Consider the following 22,286-nt stretch of genomic DNA (forward strand, 5'->3'; position numbering starts at 1 on the left):
TTTTAATCTTTTAATTTCTGTTCCTTTCCCCATTTGTTCATTGAAGAGAAAGCTTTTTCCATTTATTATGATTCTAAAGATAGAAGAAAAATCTTGAGGAAAAAACAGGAAGAACTAGACTCAATAAGACAGCCAAAAGGGATCCAAAGAGAGGTTTGTAAGAAAATGTGTACCTGCAAAGCAGGAAATGACAGATCTCTCTGGGACCAATCTTGGATTTTGGCCTAGATTTTGGTTCACATTACCCAATTTTATGCTCTCTTCAGTTAGAAAAGAGGTGGGTCCCAAAAGGTAAGGTAACAAGGAGTCATAAAAACAACATGGTGCCATTGTACATGTGCTTTATAATAATGATGGTATTTGTTAAGCACTTACTATGTGCCAGGCACTATACTAAGTGCTGGGGGAATTCAATCAAATTGAAGTGGACACCATCCCTGTCCCAAGTGGGGCTCATAGTCTCAATCCCCATTTACAGTTGAGGTAACGTAGGCACAGAGAAGTGATGTGACTTTCCCGAAGTCACCCAGCAGACAAGAGGCAGAGCCCACACTAGAACCCATGACCTTCTGACTCCTAGGCCCCTGTTCTATTCACTATGTCATGCTGCTTCATTAAGGGTGCTTGCAGCCCACGCTCTTGTTTCAAGTCTCCTGGAGGCCTGGAGACCAAGGCTTTCCCCGACAGCACATGCAGGAACCCAGGCAGAACCACACAGGAAGGAGAGTGTGCAAAAGCCCTGAATTTTCTGAACTTCACACTCCAGAACACCCCCACAATACGGGATCTACCTAAACTGAGAATGAAATGGAGCCACAATGGGCTTGCCCAGAACTTGACTCTTTTACTATAACCCAGCTTGCACACTTTACTCCTCTAATGCCAACCTACTTATCGTACCTTGATCTTGTCTGTTTTGCCACCAACCTCTAACCCATGTCCTGGAATGCCCTCCCTCTTCATATCCTACAAAATCACCCTCTCCCCTTTCAAAACCTTACTGAAGGCACATCTCCTGCAGGAGGTCTTCCCTAAATCCTCTTTGATCATATAGGCAGGGAATGTGTCTATTATATTGTACTCTCCCAAGCACTTAGTACAATGCTCTGCACAAGGTAACGCTCAATAAATATGATCAAATGAATGAATGAAATATGATTGATTGACTTTTCTTCAACTCCCTTCTGCATCACCCTGACTTGCTCCCTTTATTCATCACCTTTCCCAGCCCCACAGCATGTATGCACATATCCGTGATTTATTTATATTAATGTCTATCTTCAGTCATTCAATTGAATTTACTGAGCACTTACTGTGTGCAAAGACCTGTACTAAGCAACTGGAATGTACAATTTGGCAACAGATAGGGACAATCCCTGCCCAACAACGGGCTCACAGTCTAAAAGGGGGAGAGAAAGACAACAGAACAAAACAACTTAAATGGCATTTTTTAAGTGCTTACTATGTGCCAGGCATTGAACTAAGAACTGGGGTAGATACAAACTAACCAGTCTGGATACAGTCTCTGTCCCGCATGGGCCTCACAAGTCTTAATCCCCATTTTACAGACGAGGAAAATTGAGGCCCAGAGAAGTGATTTGCCCAAGGTCACACAGCAGGCAAATGGAGGCGCCGGGATTAAAACCTAGGGGTCTTTCTGACTCCTAGGTCTAGGCTGTGACTCCCAGGCCCGTGTTCTAACAATTCCCTTTTCAATGAAGCCTCTAGATTATAAGCGGGATATTATGTAATATACTCTCCCAAGTGCTTAGTATAGTGCTCTGTACACGTGTTCAAATAAATACGATGGATTTGGGTGGAACAAGCCCCGGGATTTTAGTCCAACTGTATGCTTGCTCCTGAGAGCTGCCCCAAGTCTGTCGGGCTCCCATCAAGCTTTACGACTGGGTTGGAAGCATATACTCCTATGGTTTTGTTCTTGTTCCAGAATTTCAGCAGAATACTAGGAGAGGGTAACTGTTAGCAACACCCACTAAGATGGGGCTCTTTGAAGCTTCTAAATCTTTGACTTAATATTAATAATGATTATGGTATTTGTTAAGTGCTTACTATATGCCAGGCACTGTACTAAGCTCTGGGGCGGATACAAGAAAAGCAGGTTGGACGGAGTCCCTGTCCCAAGTGGGGTTCATAGTGTCGATCCCCATTTTACAGATGAGGTAATTGAGGCATGAAGAAGTGATATGTCCACGGTCACACAGCAGTTAAGTGGGCAGAACTAGGATTAGAACCCATGACTTTCTGACTCCCAGGCCTGAGCTCTTTCCACTACGCCAGGCTTCTTGCTTCTGGCCAAGATAAAATGCTTCCAATATCTTTTTCGGCAAAGTCATCTTCAAGGATAAAAATTTTGCTGCTTTAGTAATAAAAAAATATTTTCTAAAATTTCTGAAACAAAGTCTAAATTTGTACAGATTTAAACATCCAATAATCTAAAATCCCCTAGGTATTGTTTATTTTATCTGATGTTGACAGCTCAATTAGAACTGTAAAATATGATTGCTCTTTTAGAACTTAGTGGTCAATAATCATCATAAATAACCTTACTGAAGCAGCAAAATGCAGCAGAAACCTACTTAGCAGAAACCCGGGAATTACCCAATTTACAAATCCAACATTTATTGGCCCTTCCTTTGGGCTGCCGAAGCAGTTTGAATCTAATTTGTCCATTGCAAACTAAACATTATTTTGAATGATAAAATGAAAAATGGCATTTAAGAACAGAATGAGGTGCTGCCATAAAAAGAGCATAAAAATATCAAATTCTATTTCTTCGCTGTTAAAGAAACCTATATTATGAATTCAGCAATAAACTCAATTAAAGTTGGTCCCATCATCCGTCAAAACTTTAAAATCTTTCAGTAGACTTTTTGGAAAAAAATATTTTTGCAAAGTCATATTTGCCAATTTTAGAAAAGTTAGTTCTGCAAACAAAGCTATTGAAATGCTTCAGGATTTTATTTTTAAGAGGAGCTGGACAGTGAGGTGTCAGAAGACCCTGCTTAGACTTTATAATCTAATCTCTTCCATTACATTTCATCTATGTAAGGATATCTATCACATAGATCCTGATCTATAGCCAAATCAAGATCATGTAATTTGTTTTTTTCCCCTAACCTATTAATCTCTAAAATTTAAGTAAATTTCCCAACAATGAGTCATTATTCTGAAAAATCTATTTCTACTATGCCTTCTTTCTACTGAATAATTATTTAACAACTGCTCCCCATATAGACTGTACTGCTCACTGTGAGCAGGGAACAGGTCAAACAACTCTGACAGCTTAGTATAGTGCTCTGCTTACAAAAACTGCTCAATAAATGTGTTAGATTATTTTATGCCTCAGAAGAATATGAAGTCATATTAAATTTCATTTAGCATAATTTAGAAATGTTTTCTCATAAGACTGCACTCCAAACAATAGGTTGGTCACACACTTCAAAATTATTTAGTAATTGGGCTAAGTTTTATGCCACTTGCAGTTCAAATGGGTTTTCCTTTATGATTTTCACTTGACAAATTTTAGACAGGGTCCATAAGGCAAGGGTCTCCATCACCTTGCCCCCTTCTACCTCTCCTCCCTTCTCTCTTTCTATTGCCCACCCCGCAGGCTCCGCTCCTCTGCCGCTCACCTCCTCACTGTCCCCCATTCACGCTTATCCCGCCATTGACCCCTGGCCCATGTCCTCCCGCTGTCCTGGAATGGCCTCCCTCCTCACCTCCGCCAAACTAATTCTCTTCCCCTCTTCAAAACCCTACTTAAAGCTCACCTCCTCCAAGAGGTCTTCCCAGACTGTGCTCCCCTTTTCCCTCTACTCCCTCTATACCCCCTCCACCTCTCCACAGCTAAACCCTCTTTTCCCCCATTTCCCTCTGCTCCTCCACCCTCCCGTCCCATCCCCTCAGCACTGTACTCGTCCGCTCAACTGCATATATTTTCATTACCCTATTTATTTTGTTAATGAAATGAACATCGCCTTGATTCCATTTATTTGCTATTGCTTTAATGAAATGTTCATCCCCTTGATTCTATTTATTGCTATTCTTCTTGTCTGTCCGTCTCCCCCGATTAGACTGTAAGCCCGTCAAAGGGCAGGGACTGTCTCTGTTACCGATTTGTACATTCCAAGCGCTTCATACAATGCTCTGCACATAGTAAGCACTCAATAAACACTATTGAATGAAATTAGCATTGATGAATCAATGGTATTTACTGAGCACTTACTGTGTGCAAACCACTGTACTAAGTGCTTGGGAGAATACTATATATTTATAATAGGTAGACATGATCCTTGTCCTCAAGGAACATACATACTCAAGGGGCAGACAGACATTAAAACAAATTACATATGGATATGTACCTAAGTACTGTTGGGCTAGGGTGAATATCAAAGTGCTAAAGTGGTACACACTCAAGTGCATAGACAACCCAAAAGGGAGGATGAATAAGGCAAGTGAAGGCTTAGAGAATGTGAATGCCTTTTGACAGAGGTAAAACTTTAGTGGAGCTTTGAAGATGGGGAGAGTGGTGGTCTGGCAGATTTGAAGGGGGAGGGAGTTCTGGCACAAACCAGGGGCATATGCAAGAGGTTGGTGGCGAGAAAGAAAAAATCAAAATACATTGAGAAGCCTGGTGCTAGAGAAGCAAAGTGTGTGTATTGGTTGAGGTAGATAAGTGATTTAAAGTAGGAGGGAGAGAGTTAATAGAGTGCCTTAAATCCAATCATAAAGAGTTTGTTTTAGATGCAGAGATGAATGGGTAACCATTGGAGGTTTTTGAGAAGAAGTGAGGTTTGAATTTTTATTTTTTTTTTTTAGAAAAATGTTGGGCAGCATATCGAAATATAGCCTAGAGAGGGGAGAGACAGGAGGCAGGGAAATCAGCTAGGACACTGATGCAATAGTCAAGGCTAGGAATAACTGCCTGGATCAGCATGGCAGCTATTAAAACAAAGAAGAAATGGATTGTAGAGATTATGTGAAGGTATACGCAACAGGATTTGGTATTGATGACCAATATGTGAGTTGAATGAGAGATGTGAGTGGAGGGGTCAAGGACAGTGATAAGGTTAAGGGGTTGTGAGACAGGGGTGATGGATGGGGCACAAAGTTATGGGCAAATGGAGGGAGGACAGGTTTTGGGTAAGAAGAAGAGGAGCCCAGTTTGGGACATGTTTGAGATGTTGGCGAAACATCTAAATAGAGATGTCATGAAGGCAAGAGGAAATGCAAAACTGCATAGAAGGAGAGGGGTCAGAGCTGGAAACTTGGATTTGGGAATCATCCACCTACAGACGTTAGGTGAAGCTGTAGGAGTGAATGACTTCTCCAAAGGTGTGGCTATAGATGGAGAATAGAAAGGGGCCCAGAACTGAGTCTTAAGGGACTTCTTCAGTTGGGAGTGGGAGGCAGAAGAGCTGGCAAAAACAGACTGATAAGGAGAAGTCAGAAATATAAAATAAGAACCAAGAGAAGACAGTGTTAGAGAAACTAAGATCAGATAGTTTCTCCAGGAGAAGGGGGTGGCCCATATTGTCAAAGACAGCTAAAATGTCGAGTAGGATTAGAGTCGAGTAGGATTAGAATGGAGTAGAGGCCATTTGATTTTACAAGAAGGAGATCACTGAAAACATTAAAGAGGCAGTTTTACTGGAGTGGAGGGGCAGAAGACAGACTGGAGGGAACTGTTGTTAGAACAGTGTTTGACACATAAGCACTTAAATACAATAACAACAACAACAACAAAAGTGTCAAGGAGAGAACTGGAAGCAGTGAATGTAAACACTTGCTTGAAAAGTTTGGAGAGCAATGGTAGGAGGGAGATGGGACAATAACTGGAAGATGCCATGGAGTTAAGGGAGGGTCTTTTAGGATAGAAGATACATGAGTATATTTGAAAGCAGTGGTGAAGGAGCCATTGAAGAGTGAGCAGTTGAAGAAGAAGTCTTGTCTAATAGACCTTACCATTAGTAAAATTTTATAGTCTATACAATCACATAGGGGTCACAAATGGAAGGCAATCTCATATAGTACTCATGGCTTGACTTGCAGTGCATGCATAGACACATTACATTCATCTCTTAACATTTCATTCCATGCAGACAAGAGTATGTTGTCAGAATGTTCCCCTAACTGTGTAATAGCTTTCCATCAAAAATGCTGAGTGAAAACATACTTCATCGGACAATTAACTACTCTCCAATTCAAACTATTTTATTAACTGATGCTATGCAACGCACAAAGAATACTATAAACTATCAGACAAATAATTAATAGGGAATCCTAATTCCCTAGGAATGTCCTTATCAAGAACCCAGGTATTTGGAGAGAACAGAGCACATGGAAGAAATTCCATACTGGACCAGATCAGCGGTTTATAGGGCTGGAATTAAGGGTACTGGGCCTCAGATGAGGGCCGGACTAGTGGTAGGAAGGAAGGAGGAGGTTTGCAAGTGGAAGCTCTTTCACTTGTACCAAGTGCCACATTCCTCCCCAATTCTGAGCCCGAATCGCTAATAGATCCATTCTATTTAGCTTGGACTGTGACTCTGCCTCAGATCTATATTAGAGAGCAGTGATACAAGGGAAATAAATGTCCTATAGTGAACCACTTGGCTTGATGTGTCCCAATCGAGCATCTTCCCAGCGTGGGCTCCAGGACACAGAGGCTGGAAGACTTCCTGCAGTTGCACCAGCCCTTAATCTGCCTTTGAAGGCTCCTCGTCCCTCCCACCAAACAACATTCTACCTCCTGAAGTGACAACAAACAACATATGGAAGTAGGAAGTACCTCTAATAACTTGTCTATTGAGAAGCAATGCGCCTAGTAGAAGGAGCATGGCCCTGAGAGTTATGGGACCAAGGTTCCAATTCTGGCTTCACTACTACCTGCTGCATGACTTTGGACAAGTCACTTAACTTTTCTGTGCTTCAGTTCCCTCAAATGCAAAAGGGGATTCAATGTATGCTCTCTCTCCTTAGACTGTGGGAAGAGGACTCTGACCAACCTGGTAAACTTGTATCTGCCCCAGTGCTTAGAACAGTGTTGGACAAATAAGCACTTAAATACAATAACAACAATAATTACTTGGAGCCCTTATTGTTATTTTTTCCTAGGAGAAATTTGCCATAATAAATTTCTGTGGGTGTGAATTCTGTATATCTTTCTGCCATACTCTTAGAGGAATATAGATGTTGAGAGTTTAACATAACAGAGAGTACCTTGGTGGATGTGGCATAGGCCTGCAAGAAGGTCCTAGGTTCTAATCCCAGCTCATTACATGCCTGCTAGGTAACCCTGGCCAAGTCACTTAACTTCTCTGCACCTCAGTTACCTCATCTGTAAAATGGGGATTAAGACTATGAACCCCACGTGGGACCAACTGATTACCTTGTATCTACTCCAGTGCTTAGAAGAGTGCTGTAACATAGAAAGCACTTAAGTACCAATATTATTAAAATTATTGCACTACTGAAAAGAGTTCATAAGTATATAAATGATTGAGCACATGGTCTACAAGTTACACAAGGGTTTCCATAATCAAACTTGCAGCAATGGTGTGTCACAGTGGCCTTTTAGTCTTCTTTTACATCTCTGACTTTTGCACAGTCCTTGGGTGATGAAGGAATGGCAAAGAGGAAAGGCAAAAGCTGCCACTGGAGGTCTTTCATTATAAATTTGTCAGGCAGTATTTTCCAAGTCACAGATGCTCATCACTGACCTGGCACAAGAGCAGTGTTCATATCTTTTCCAAGTGACAGAGCAATATAATTTAAGAACAGCACTGATTTTCCCATTTGGAAGGGTGAGCAAAGAATCTTTAAAAATTGTTCGCCCCGATAAAGGGGTCTTCTTGCCATGGCTGACTGGATAACTAGGTTTATTCATTCAATCATTTATTAGATCAAATGTACTGAGTTTACTCTGTGTAGAACACTATACTAAGCGCTTGTAAAGTACAATACAGCAATAAAAAGACAATCCCTGACCACAATGGGCTTACAGTTTGTTTAAAAAAGGTTAGCAACTATAATGAAACTGGTAATTGCATCACTGAAAATTTCCACCCTGCCTGAGAATGGCATCGACAGTCCAATGCATTACTCTTCATTTACAGATCCTGAGCTTGGTTAATATATACTAACATTACTGCATTTGGAGAGACGTGCTTGCCGATGTAACTCAAGGTGAAGGCTAGATTTTAGGGGACTGCCAGCGATTCACCATCAGTTATTTTTGGCATAGAGACAATGCACAGTCATTGGCACCAATGCCTGATGCAATATCAGTCAATGGCACTGATTTTGAGGATGAGTAATGCTTACAGTGTGAGCCCAATTTAGGGCAGGGATTGTGTCAAACATGATAAACTTAACCTACCCCAATGCTTAGAACAGTACTTGACACATAGTAAGCATTTAACAATATCATAAAAAGGCACTGCATTACTTCATTATGACATTAGTGGTGAATATCACGAATTGACAAAGGTAAAAAAAAACAGTTCTATTCGGTGTCCAATGTCCAATTAGGGTCTCCAAGAGACAAAGTGACTGCAGTACTTGACTCAACAGAGATTATGGCTTTAAGGATGTGAAGTGGGCTGTCTCCCTGGGTATAGAAAACCCCATTTGGGAAACAGCATGCTCTAGTGTTTAGAGCACAGGCTTGGGAGTAAGAAGGATATGGGTTCTATTGCCAATTACGTCCCTTATACGCAGTGTGACCTTGGGCAACTTAACAGCTGTTGGGATTTTTTTTTTTAATAACGGTATTTGTTAAGTGCTTACTATGTGCCAGGAACTTTTCTAAGCATTAGGGTAGCAACAAGGTAGTCAGGTTGGAAAGACAGACCATGTCTCACTAGGGCTCACAGTCTTATTCCCCATTTTAAAGATGAGGCAACTGAGGCACAAAGAAGTGATTTGCCCAAGGTCACATAAGCAGACAAGTGCCAGAGGATGGATTAGAACCCAGGCCTGTGCTTTAACCTCTAGGCTATGCTGCTTCTTGCCTCCTGAGTATCATTTCCCCTTTCCTCAAGACTAACCACAATTCCTTAAGGAGTCCACATCCAGGGGGTGTCCTGACTAGAAGTTTCTACAGTGACTGCTCTACCACTCTCTGTTGCATAGTGGAGGATGATGAATGACAAAAGCCATCCAAATGAGAATGGGGTTAATGAAACACAAACCACAATTTCAGCTGCAAAATTACAACTGAGTACGTGGTTTAAGACACACGGGAAGGGGAAGATGGGACCCTCCACTCTGGCTCCTGTCTTACAGCAACATCTATTATTCTCCCAGCTCCCTACTCTAATTCAGTCTCCTTCTGTAAAAAAACAAGAACTTTCGGGTCTTCATCACTGTGGCAAAGGAGGTTTTTGAATAGTGGGGGGGGAGGGGGAGGTTGGAGAGTGAAAATGTGAAACATGAGCTTATGTGTTTCTGGTGTGAGCTGTATTTTCCAAGAAGGACACAACAGGTGATACCATCCCCTAAGGGAGGATTCCAGTCTGGGAGCCTGTGGAATCCCAGTTGGTGAGTTACATCTGACTGGCAAAGTCAAACCTCAACTCAAACTCCTTTTAATGACCTACATGCCCACTGTTAAGATCTTGGAAATAGTGGGGAATAAAGGAGGAAGAGGACTAAATATGTATTGGCCTTATTTCAATTTGATTTCTCACTAAACAGTCTTGGGCAGAGAAAGGCAGAAGGACAATGCTATCAGTCACCCAGAATCACAGATCAGACATATAAATGGGTTGTAGTTTCTTGACAAACTGGATTTGTGCTGACAAACCTTGCAATTTTAGCATTTGGGTAGGCTGTTGAGTGATGTGAGGCTAAGGCTAAAGAATAACTGGTCATTGTCCCCCAAATCAGGCCAAATCAAGACTAATATTCACTCACCCTTTTAACTGGTCCTATGATGGTGCCAGCTTGTCAAAAAGGTAGCTGCCCCCTGCCCAGAGAATGAAGCACTGAAAACAGATTATCTGTAGCTTGTGCTACAGGACACGGCACAGAGATGGGAGAACTGGCCACACCATATGGACAATAATAATAATAATAATTATTATGGAATTTGTTAAGCGCTTACTATGTGCAGAGCATTGTTCTAAGCACTGTGGTAGATACAGGTAATCAGATTGTCCCACGTGGGGCTCACATTTCTTAATCCCCAATTTTAAAGATGAGGTAACTGAGGCACAGAGAAGTTAAGTGACATGCCCAAGGTCACACAGCAGACAAGTGGTGGAGTCAGAATTAGAACCCATGTCCTCTGATTCCCAAGTCCGAGCTCTTTCCACTAAGCCATGCTGCTGTGACCTGAGGTCAGCTTCAGCACATGGGGCAAGGACTGGCCACAGTTTAAGCACTGTGAAGCCAAAGGGGATGCAATTGCTTGAAAGATATTATCCTTTCTTCCTGCTTTTCCAAGAAAGGCTGCAGTGGTGTGGGGAGGACTCAGGTAGATAAACCACCTGTACATATAAAGTCTGTCCAACAACATCAGTTTTAAAAATTACTTCAGAGTATTCCAATATTCCAAAATTGTTCACCAGTATAAGCACAGAAGTGACTACAAAATTTGTAAGAATCAATGTAGAATCCTGGATTTCTACTCCCAAACTAAAATGGCTGTGGGCCATCATATATTTTAGCAAAATGATTCATTAGTGAAATTATTCAAAAGGTCTTTTTGAAAACAACTGTGGAACACAATATTCACAGCCAGATAATTCCAAGAAAAATACTGGGAGTGAAATCAGGGCCTCCACTTCACATTTGTTTACTTTATGATGATTCACGAACTGGTTTATAATTATATCCTGTTGGAACTTTAAATAAATTTGGTTGTCTAAATGAAGAAAGTCTATCCAGTCATCTGAAAATGGCATGCTTAAAGAGGTGCTGATTTGGGAAAGTGTCAGAAACATGTATCTTGGTCATTAATGCAAAATAAACCTTTGTTTTCCTATTATTAAATGTGTGTTTTGTGCAGTGATGGGAGATTTATGTAAAAACAAAGCATTCATATTCAATATGGTACATACACTAGCATTTTCAATTTCCTGTGACTTTGCAAAAAAAAAAAAAAAAAGGTTGATAACATTCTTGCACCTTATCTGCTATAGGATAATGACAGCATGTAAACTGCTCACCAGCTTTAATGCTGGTCTGAGGAACACATTTCAGTTTTTCCACTCCCAGAAAGTAAACAATTATCTGGCAATTAAATCTCACAGTTTAGCATTCAGTTCATGCACTACTTGCAGATACTCCTCTCAAATATGTGGATATGACATATGTTCACCCTCAGGGTATTTTCATTCTTGGTCTCCTTCACGGGCTCCTCCTCCCCCTCCCATCCTCTAATTGTAGGGTTTCCTCAAGGTTCAGTTCTTGGCCCTTTTCTGTTTTCCATCTGTACTCACTCCCTTGGTGAACTCATTCGCTCCCTCGGCTTCAACTATCATCTCTACGTAGATGACATCCAAATCTACATCTCTTCCCTTGTTCTCTCCTCCTCCCTCCAGACTCATATCTCCTCCTGTCTCCAGGATGTCTCCATCTGGATGTCGGCCCACCACCTAAAACTCAACATGTCCAAGACTGAGCTCCTTTTCTTCCTTCCCACACCATCCTCTCCCTGACTTCCCCGTCACTGTGGACAGCACGACCATCCTTCCCATCTCACAGGCCCGCAACTTTGGTACTATCCTTGACTCTCCTCTCTCATTCACCCCACACATCCAATCCATCACCCAAACCCGCCAGTCTCACCTTCACAACATCACCAAGATCCGCCTTTTCCACTCCATCCAAACTGCTACCTTGCTAGTACAAGCTCTCAACAAATCCCGACTGGATTATTACATCAGCCTCCTCTCTGTCTCCCATCCTCTTGTCTCCAATCTATACTTCATTCCATTGCCCAGATTATTTTTCGACAGAAAGGCTCTGGGCATGCCACTCACCTTCTCAAAAACCTCCAATTGTTGCCTATCAACCTTCGCATGAAACAAAAAGTCCTCACTCTTGGCTTCAAAGCTCTCCATTACCTGGACCCCTCCTACCTCACCTCCCTTCTCTCCTTCTACAGCCGACCCTGTACACTCACTCCTCCACCACTAACCTGATCACGGTCCCATGTTCTCACCTCCCACCGTTGACCCCTGGCCCATGTCCTACCACTCTCCTGGAATGCCCTCCCTCCTGATATCTGCCAAACTAACTCTCTTTCCCTCTTCAAAGCCCTCCTGAGAGCTCATGTCCTACAGGAAGCCTTCCCAGATTGAGCCCTCCCTTTCCCTCTGCCCCGACTCCCTCCCTCTGCTCTACCCCCTTCCCCTCCCCACAGTTCTTGTGTATATTTGTGTATATTATTTATTACTCTATTTTATTAATGATGTGTATATATCTATGATTCTATTTATCTTGATGGTATTGATGCCTGACTACTTGTTTTGTTTTGTTTTCTGTCTCCCCCTTTTAGACTGTGAGCCCATTGCTGGGCAGGGATTGTCTCTATCTGTTGCTGAATTGTACATTCCAAGAACTTAGAACAGTGCTCTCTCTGCACACAGTAAACGCTCAATAAAAATTATTCAATGAATGAATATTTTGATTCTCCAAAAAGTCTTCACAGAAGACTGCAGAAGTTAGTGAAAGTACTTGATTTGAATTAAATATTGGCCTTAGAATAAAAAGGACAATGAAATAATAATAATCATAATAATAATGGTATTTATTAATCACATACTATGAGCCACGCACTATATTCAGTGCTGGTGTAGGTACAAAGTAATCAGGTTGTCCCATGTGGGGCTCACAGTCTTAATCCCCACTTTACAGAAGAGGTAACTGAGGCACAGGAAAGTTAAGTGGCTTGCCCAAGATCACATAGCAGACAAGTTACGGAGCCAGGATTAGAATCCACGTCCTCTGACTCCCAAGCCTGTGTTGTTTCCAACTAAGGCCTGCTGCTTCAATTTAAGATGGAGGAAATAAAACTATTCCATTCACGTTATCAATCATGTGACATTTACATGACATTGCCAAATTAAATAGCAAAATAAATTTGTATATATTGAAACGTTTGAAATGTGATAAGTCTGTGATCTAATTCTGTAATTTCCAATTGCAGTTCAACTGGGCCAAAAAATGAATGAAAGCAGAAAAACCGACTGCTAAAATCCAGTTTTTAAGGGGATTGCTAATGACAGGTAAGCACTCACCAGGCCAAACACTCAACTAATTAAAATGCATTTAACTGATATAACTGGGAAAGAATTACTACTACGCAGAAGCTCAGGCAAAGAGTGTGTAGTGAAGAATGACTACTGATGGATTCGTACTCTAAAGTGAAGGTCAAGGCACAAACAGCAGGATCTTTAGTTACAGCAGCTTCAATGCAGACATTCAAGGAAACATTAACTAAAATCCTCCAATATTGTACGAACTTTGTTATCTAGCAAGCTGAGGAAATAGGAAACGCTGATTAGTAAAAAAATGTGGGTGTATCTCAAGTTGCAGTGGCCCGGCAGGGGGCTTAGAATATTCACACACAGAGTTTCAGTAAAGTCCCTCCTCCTTGACTCCATGCTCTTGCCAAGGACTTTGTTGACAAAATAGAAACGTTCAGCCATCAGATCCCTCAAATCAACCCCCACTTCTCTTCTATACCCATATCCACTCTTCATTCTTTAACATCTTTCAGGAGGAGTTCAGATGTTTAAAATTGGCCCACTCCACCTGCTCCTCTGACCCTATTCCTGCTTACCTCCTAAAAGGTTGCACCCACTCTTTTCCCTTTCCTGAGTGCTATATCCAATTACTCACTTTCTGTTGGCTCCTTTTCCTCTGACTTCAAACACACTTAATCTATTCCTTCCTAATCTTCCTCCTCCTAACTGCCTTTGACCTGTGGGCCTCCAACCTCTCCTAGAAACACTAACTAAACCCTGGATTTCCTGACATTGTTCTCTTCTGGGCTTTCTGAACATTCTTCTCAGTATCTTTCAATACCTCAACCCCTGCATCCCCAACCGCAAACTGGGTGTGCCTCCAGACTCTGATCTGAGTCCCCTTCTCATTTCAGTTTATACTCACTTTGTTGGAGAGGTTATCCACTTCCACAGCTTCAATTACCACCTATGAATGATTCTAAAATCTTTTTCATTATATCCAACCTCTTACCTACTCTGCAATCTTGCATTTCTTCTTGCCTCCAGCATATTTCTAAACAGATTCACTGCTGACACTTCAAGCTCAATATGTCCCAAACTGAACTCATTTCCCTCCAAAATACTCTCATCCACTTAACTTTTCCATTATAGTTACCACTGTCCCCAACACTGCCATGTAGCCACAGTCTTATCCTTGATTACTCTTTTTCATTCAAACCCTATATTCAGTCCATTACCAAATCATGTCAGTTCTTTGTGAACAACTTTCCAGGATGCCTCCCACCCTCTCCACCCAAATTGTCATTACACTGGTCAAGGAACTTGCTATATCCTGACTTACTGCCATATGAGTCTCTGCTTATTTTCCTGCCTTCAATCTCCCCCATCTAAAAGCTACCATCACTCTGCTGCTCATATCATTTTTCTCATGAACCTCCAACAATTGCCTATTCTTCTCCACAAAGAGAAACTCCTGCACATTGATCTAAAGCACTCAATCAGCTCTGCCCCTTTTATTCATTTGCTCTTTTTCTACTACACCCCAGCTCACATTTTCCATTCCTTTCAAGCAAATCTACTCACCATGTCGTTGTTGCTGACAAGCTTTAACTCATGTCCTCCCACCTGCCTACAAGTCCCTTCTCTATATTTGAGAGACTACAGCTCTCCCTATCTTCAAAGACCTTCCACAATTATATGCCTTCCAGGAGCCATTCCCCCAATTTAATACCTCCTTCTGAATTTATTTATGTAGCTTTACCCTCAGTGACTTACTCCTACCTCTATTATCAATTCTTTCTTCCTCTCCCCTAGATTGTAAGCTCCTTGATTGAATGATTAGCGATCCCAGAAAGGTCTGTGGGCAATGAACAGAGTTACCTGGCAACTCAGTAAATTTTAGGTGACATTCAGAAAATGTTGTCGGGGGAAATACATACGAATATTACCTCTTTTCTGTCAAGGTATACCAACCCAGTGCAACCCTAGCCTCAATCCCTCCCTTTCCTGCTTTCCCATCTTTCACCTGGATAGGTTCCTGGTCTCCTGGATCTCCCACATCTCCTTCTAGTATTTTAATGGGTTTAATTACTTACAAGTTGATGCCGCTGCCTCTGGCTAGCTACCCATGAAGATCTCGCTACTCCTGCCTGCTGCTCCTGCACTGCCCAGTTACCTCCTTCCATGACTTAGCCAAAATGTCACAGCCAGTTGGGCAAGTGCATGGAAGGGGACCCAGAACTGAACCCTGAGGAATTCCCAGTATTAAGAGGTGGGAAGCAGAGGAGGAGCCCTCAAAAAACACTGAAATTAAAGCTACCTTCCTCCACTATACCCCAGTTCACACTCTTCATTCTTCTCAACCTCAACTACTCACCTGTCTTCCTTAATGATAAAAATAATTGTGGTATTTATTGCTTACTATGTGCCAGGCACCGTTCTAAGCACTGGGGTGATCGGATTGGACACAGTCCCTCTCCCACATGAGGCTTACAATCGTAAATCCCTGTTTTCCAGAAGCAGTAACTGAGGCACAGAGAATTTAAGTGACTTTTCCAAGGTCACACAATAGACAAGTGGCAGAACCAGGTTTAGAACCCAGGTTCCTCTGACTCCCAGGCCCGTGCTCTATCCACTAGGCCACGGTGCCTCTTTCATGCCTGGAACTCCCTCCCCTTTTATATCGAACAGACCACAACTCCATCCCTCTTCAAAGTCCTTCAGAACTTACTCCCCTAAGTACTTAGTATAGTACTCTCCACAAAGTGCCTAGTATTACTAATATTACTTCATCCTATATGGAACTTACTTTAATGTCTGATTCTCTTATTAGATTTGCAAGCTTTTTGAAGGGAGGGTATCTCCTAGTTCTACTGTACTCTACAAAATGTTCAGTATACTATTCTATACAAAGTAGACACACAATAATTTCTGAGTGATTATGATTTGCATTTTCACATGAACTCATTACTTTACTGGGATTACCCAAATTTTTTACTTATGCTCAGCACCAAGAAGTTTTGAAAACTCATCTTCTACTATAGAGTAAACCTTCATAAAAATGCTAACCTAGCCTAGCACAAATGGAAGAGTTATTTGCTGCTCCATCTTTTGAAAACATTATTTGGGAAACTAGAAAGCCCATCTTAAGAACTGAAGGAATTTTTTATATGAATTTTTTTCTTTGTTTACATAGAAGTTCAATAAAATAAGTACAGAATGAGAGGGAGAAAAATATAATTTGAAAAATTTGCATTTACATATAAATTAACATATGCACCTTCCACGGACCTGGACATTCACAGCTCATCCTGAGGTAACACCCTGCTCAACTTTAGCTCCTAAAAAGCTAAACTCTTTACAGAGATTCAATCAATGGCATTAATTGTGCCATTACTGCATGCAGAGCACTGTACTAAGCAGTTAGGAGAATACAATGCAACAGAATCGATAGACATGTTCCCTGCCCATGCGGGAAATGTGTTTACCCATTCTGTTATATTGTACTCTACCAGATGCTTAGTACAGTGCTCTGCCCCCAGAAAGAACTCAGTGAATATGACTACGCAGCTATAGAGGGCTATAAAGGACTGAGTATAAAGAAAGGAATAGTAACCAATTTATTAGATGATACAAAAAATATAAACATTATTGCTTGAAAAAAAAATCAATATTCATTTTTTTCAAATAATGAAATCAGAAGATATGTTCCAATTACCTCATCATGAGTGTACCTATAGTCAGCTTTCTTAGACTTGAGGTCCCATAATGCCACTGTTCCAGACTCAAAGCCAATCAAAAGCTATAAGGGCAAGAGGGAAAGAAAAGGATTACTACTACATTCTACCAATGCAAAGGAAAAGTTACATACATAAAACATGTTTAGAATGAACATTTTAGTGATACGAACAATGTTCTTTTACAGTGATTAAATTTCAGAAATTATTAAATTTTTCTTCACAATGAGGAACACATAATGTGGGTCTATTTTTCTTGGTATATTTGCCTTTGCCAATTAGACTTCCGCCACGCTTGGGTACTTTTTTTATTCCTAAACTGCCACTACCTTCAAAATTTTTAATGGTATTTCTGTTCAGTCGAAAGAGTAGACTTTCAACTCCTCTACCATTTATAACAGAACAGATTTTCCCAAATTGTGGATACATTCATAATCATTTTCACCACCTTCAGTTAACAATATACCATTCTAATCCACACAAACTTCCTGAGTGTTAGATACATATTGCGTTGTCACTACCAATTTATGGCCAAACAAAAAGCAAACAGATGAAATTACATGATAAAAAAGATAGTCAATTAAGGAGCTGGTTCCTAAACATAAGATTACTTTTGTAATACTTTCCCAAGTACTTAGTTCAGTGTTTTGCACAGAGCAAGTGCTCAATATATACCACTGATTGATGTCTTTTAAATAGGACTCAAAATAAACTAAAACAAACGGGAACTCAGATTTGGTCGCAGAAAACTTGTGCAGAATGTTCGTTCCATTAAGAAAATGATTTTGCCCCAGCCCTGCTCTGGCTGACTTGTCACTAGTTCTCACGGGTACTCCCACCTGTCATGGGAATGCCTGCTCAACTGCCAGTAAAAGGAATTTTCATTTTCATCCTTGCTTTTACAATGCATTGTGTGGGAAAAGTTAATATTCATTATGAAAAAAGAATGAATAGTGTCAAATAAAATATAAAGAAAAAGAATAATTTTAAATAATGTATGAATTTATTAACTTTTCAAAACAAAATATTACAAAATAACAAGTGGCAGAATTTACACTATTTCCCTAAGGAAGGATTCACAACTCCTCAGCTATGCATATATTGAAGCACAGAACATTTCAGGAAGCACATGAACAGCTTGATCTTCACTGGAAACAGAATGGAATAGAATCAGAATCAGTGTGGCCTGGTTTCTAACCCCAGCTATGCCACTTATCTGCTATGTGACCTTGGGCAACTCCTTGGCAAGACCTTGGGCACTTCTCTGTGACTCAGTTCTCTCAACTGAAAAATGGGGTTTCAATACTCGTTCTCTCCTACCTAGACTTTGAGCTGAGGGACAGGGACTGTGTCCCACTTATATCTACTCCAGTGCTTAGGACAGTGCTTGGAACATAATAAGTATTCAATTAATACCATCAAAAAAATACCAAAATAAAACACAGGGAGTTTCTTTCACTTCATAAGTTATGGACAAACCTCAACTAGGCTATTAATATCTAACTCCCTTACTTTGCCCTCTCTCCAATTATTCAATCCCATAACTCCTCTTACTTTCCGGATATCTCTACTGAGATGACTTGTCAGCACCTCAAATATGTACAAAACTGAACTTCCCATTCACATGCCCTGAACATTTCTGTAGAAGAATAATACAGGCAGCAGAGTAAAGTTTGGACTGAAGTGGGGAGAAGCAGGAGGTTGGGAGGTCAGAAAGGATGCCAATGCAGTAATCCAGTCAGAAAAAGATAAGTTATTGTACTAATGTGGTAGTGGTTTGGATGGAGAGGAATGTTGGCAAGGCTGTGAAGGTGAGACCGGCAGGATGTGGTGACGGATTGGATAAGTGGGTTGAATAAGAGAAGGAAGTCAAGGGTGACACCACAGTTGAGGGCTTGTGAGATGGGGACGATGGTAGTGTCATCCACAGTGATGGGAATGTTCAGGAGAGGACAGGGTTTGGGAGGGAAGATAAGGAGCTCTGTCTTGGACATACTGAGTTTTATGTGGCAGGATGACATCCAAGGAGAGATGTCCTGAAGGCAGGAGATTTGAGGCAGGAGAGAGAACAGGGGAGAAGATATAGATTTGGGTGTCATCCACATAGAGACGATAGTTGAAGACATGAGAGTAAATGAATTCTCCAAGGGAACGAGGGTAGATGGAGAATAAATGGCGACCAAAAACTGAACCTCGAGGGACCCCTACAGTTAGAGGACGGGAGGGGGAGGAGGAGCCCACGAAGGAGCCTGAGAAAGAACCACCAGAGACATAAAAGGACAACCAGTAGAGCACAGACTCCTTACCATATACTTTAAGACTTGCAACCTTTAACTCTTCGCTCACCCCAATCCCATCGTCAAACTGTGCTTAATTTATTGAGTGCTTGCTGCATGCAGAGCACGGTACTAAGTGCTTAGGAAAGTAAATTATGGTTTTTAGCTATCATCTTTATGCAGATGACTCCCAAGTCTATTTCATTAGGTCCAACATCTCAGTTTAATCGTACTCATTGAGCGCTCACTGTGTGAAGTGCATTGTATTCATTCATTCAATCATATTTATTAAGCACTTACTGTGTGCTACGTGCTTGGGAAAGTACAATACAACAACAGTGTCATTCCCTGCCCACAGTGAGCTCATAATCTAGAGGACTAAGCACTTGGGAGAGTTCAGTGTAACAGAGTTTGCACACAAGTTCCCCTGCCCACAATAGCTTACATTCAAGAAGGACAGATATTAATATAACTAGATTACGGAGATGTACATTCATTCAATAGTATTTATTGAGCGCTTACTATGTGCAGAGCACTGGACTAAGCGCTTGGAATGAACAAGTCGGCAACAGATAGAGACAGTCCCTGCCGTTTGACGGGCTTACAGTCTAATCGGGGGAGACGGACAGACAAGAACAATGGCAATAAAAAGAACAATGGCAATAAAGTAAGTGCTGTGGCGCTAAGGGAGGAGTGAAAAAAAATATGCAAAATTACATGCAAAGGCAACATAAAAGGCAGTGGGAGAAGAGGAAATGAAGGGTGATGGGGAAGGTCTTTTGGAGGAGATGTGTTTAAATAAGGTTTTGAAAGTGGGAAGAGTGGTTGTCTGTCAGGTACAAAGAGGAAGGGTGTTCCAGGCCAGAGGCAGGACATGGAAGAGGTGACGGCAGAGAGATAGATGAGACCGAGGTAAAGTGAGTAGGTTGGCATTAGAGGAGCCAAGTGTGCGGGCTGTGTCGTGATTGGAAATCAGGAGATAAGACAGGAGGATGAGAGCTGATTGAGTGCTTTTAAGTCAATGGTAAGAAATTTCTGTTTGATACAAAAGTGGATGGTCAACCACCGGAGGTTGCTGAGGAGTGGGGAAACAGTGATCCGGGCAGCAGAGTGAAATAGGGCCTGGAGACAGAGGTAGGGAGGTCAGCAACGAGGCTGATTCAGTAATCAAGGCGGGATAAGAAAAATGCCTGGATTAGAGTGGTAGCAGTATAGATAGAGGAAAGGGAGGATTTTACTTTTGTTATGTAGTTTGAACTGAAAGGATCTGGTGAAAGATTGAATATGTGGGTTAAATGAGAGATGAATCGAGGCTGACACCAAGGTCACGGGCTTGTGAGACTGGGAAGATTATAGTACTGTCTACAACAATGGGAAAATCAGGGGGAGAACAGAGTTTGAGTGGGGAGAAAAAGAGCTGTTTTGGGACATATTCCGTATGAGGTGTTGTTGGGACATCCAAGCAGAGATCCCCTAAAGGCAGAAGGGAATACAAGATTGCAGAGGAGGAGAGAGATCAAGGCTGGAGATATAGATTTGGAATCACTCGCACAGAGACAGTAGTTAAAACCAAGGGAGCAAAGGAGTTCTCAAAGGAGAATAGAAGGAGATGCAGAACTGAGTCTTGAGGAACTTTCACAGTTAGGAGTGGGAGGCAGAGTAGGAGTGTATGAAAGATTGAGAAGGAATGGCCAGAGAAACAAAGATAGAGATATAGATGAGAGATATCCTCTGCAGTACTGCATTTCCTCTTTCCTCCAAAAGAGTCACATGAAATCCTACCAGTATCTTACAGTTCATGTGTCTAAAGCTGAATTCTTCATCTTCTCTCACAAATCCTCTTCTTCACCTGACTTTCCTCATCACAGTAGACAATATCATCTTCCCTGTTTCTTATGATGATGATGATGGTTTCTGTTAAGCGCTTACTATGTACCAAGCACTGTTCTAAGTACTGGGTTAGACACAAGGTAATCAGGTTGTCCCATGTGGGGCTCACCGTCTTAATCCCCATTTTACAGATGAGATAACTGAAGCACAGAGAAGTTAAGCAACTTATGTAAAGTCACGCAGGGGATAAATGGCAGAGGCGGGATTAGAACCCACGACCTCTGACTCCTAAGGCCATGTTCTTTCCACTAAGCCACGCTGCTTCTCATCTTATGCAAATGGCAGCCATCATTTTCCAATTGCTCGTCATTTCCTGGCTTGATGACTGCTTCAGTCTCCAGATTCATCTTCCTCTAACATCTTCCCACTCCAGTCCATATTTCACTCTGTTCCCCATATTATTTTTCTACAACACCATTCTGCTCATGTCCTCCCAACTCCTTAAAACCCTCTAATGATGGCTATTCCTCTCCACATCAAGCAGAATCTCCTGTCATTGATTTTAAGACACTCAACAAACCAGCTGACGGTTGCTTTGGTAGTGTCTGTGGTCTTGGCTGCCCATGTTACACAGCTAGTTTTCAGGATTCTGGTGGGCTTGCCTGCCTTGTGAAACACCCTAAAGAAATGATTGTGGTATTTATTAAGAACTTATTATGTGCCAAGCAATCTACTAAGCACTGGGGTGGGTACAGTGCTCTGCACATAGCAAGTGCTCAATAAATACAATTGAATGAACAGAAGCAAATTGGGTTGGACACAGTCTCCGTCCCACATGAGGTTCACAGTCTTAGTCCCCATTTTACAGATGAGCTAACTGAGGCACAGAGAAGTGCAGTGACTTGCTCAAGGCCACATAGCAGACAAGGGCAGAGCTCAGATGAGAACCCATGACATTCTGACTCCCAGGGACCTGCTCTATCCACTGGGTCATTCTTGTTTCCTCTTCATCATTAATGGCTTTCTCCCAGCAGGCACCTCCCTATCCTGAAGAGCTGAGGCTAGAACTCATCTTCTCATCCAGACAGCAAAAAGGATTTGTTTACCAACTTCTACTGCACTGTACTCTTGCAAGTGCTGAGTAGTGTTCCAGGCGATAAATACAACTGATGGGCTCTGATTCCTACAGCCATGCATTTCCTATTGGACCAAGTAATGTTGGT

General features: G+C 41.6%; 1 protein-coding gene across 3 annotated transcripts in view; it reads right to left on the bottom strand.

The window, feature by feature from the left end:
• STXBP5 (syntaxin binding protein 5) overlaps window positions 1–22,286 on the bottom strand; it is a 184,524-nt gene that overhangs the window by 86,732 nt on the left and 75,506 nt on the right. For all 3 annotated transcript variants that reach the window (XM_029049699.2, XM_029049694.2, XM_029049688.2), the window contains exon 7: window positions 16,939–17,022. In XM_029049699.2, the coding sequence (XP_028905532.1) occupies window positions 16,939–17,022 (84 nt within the window). The remainder of the gene's footprint in view (window positions 1–16,938; window positions 17,023–22,286) is intronic.

The sequence above is a fragment of the Ornithorhynchus anatinus genome, chromosome 2, assembly GCF_004115215.2.
Source record: "Ornithorhynchus anatinus isolate Pmale09 chromosome 2, mOrnAna1.pri.v4, whole genome shotgun sequence".
NCBI lineage: Eukaryota > Metazoa > Chordata > Mammalia > Monotremata > Ornithorhynchidae > Ornithorhynchus > Ornithorhynchus anatinus.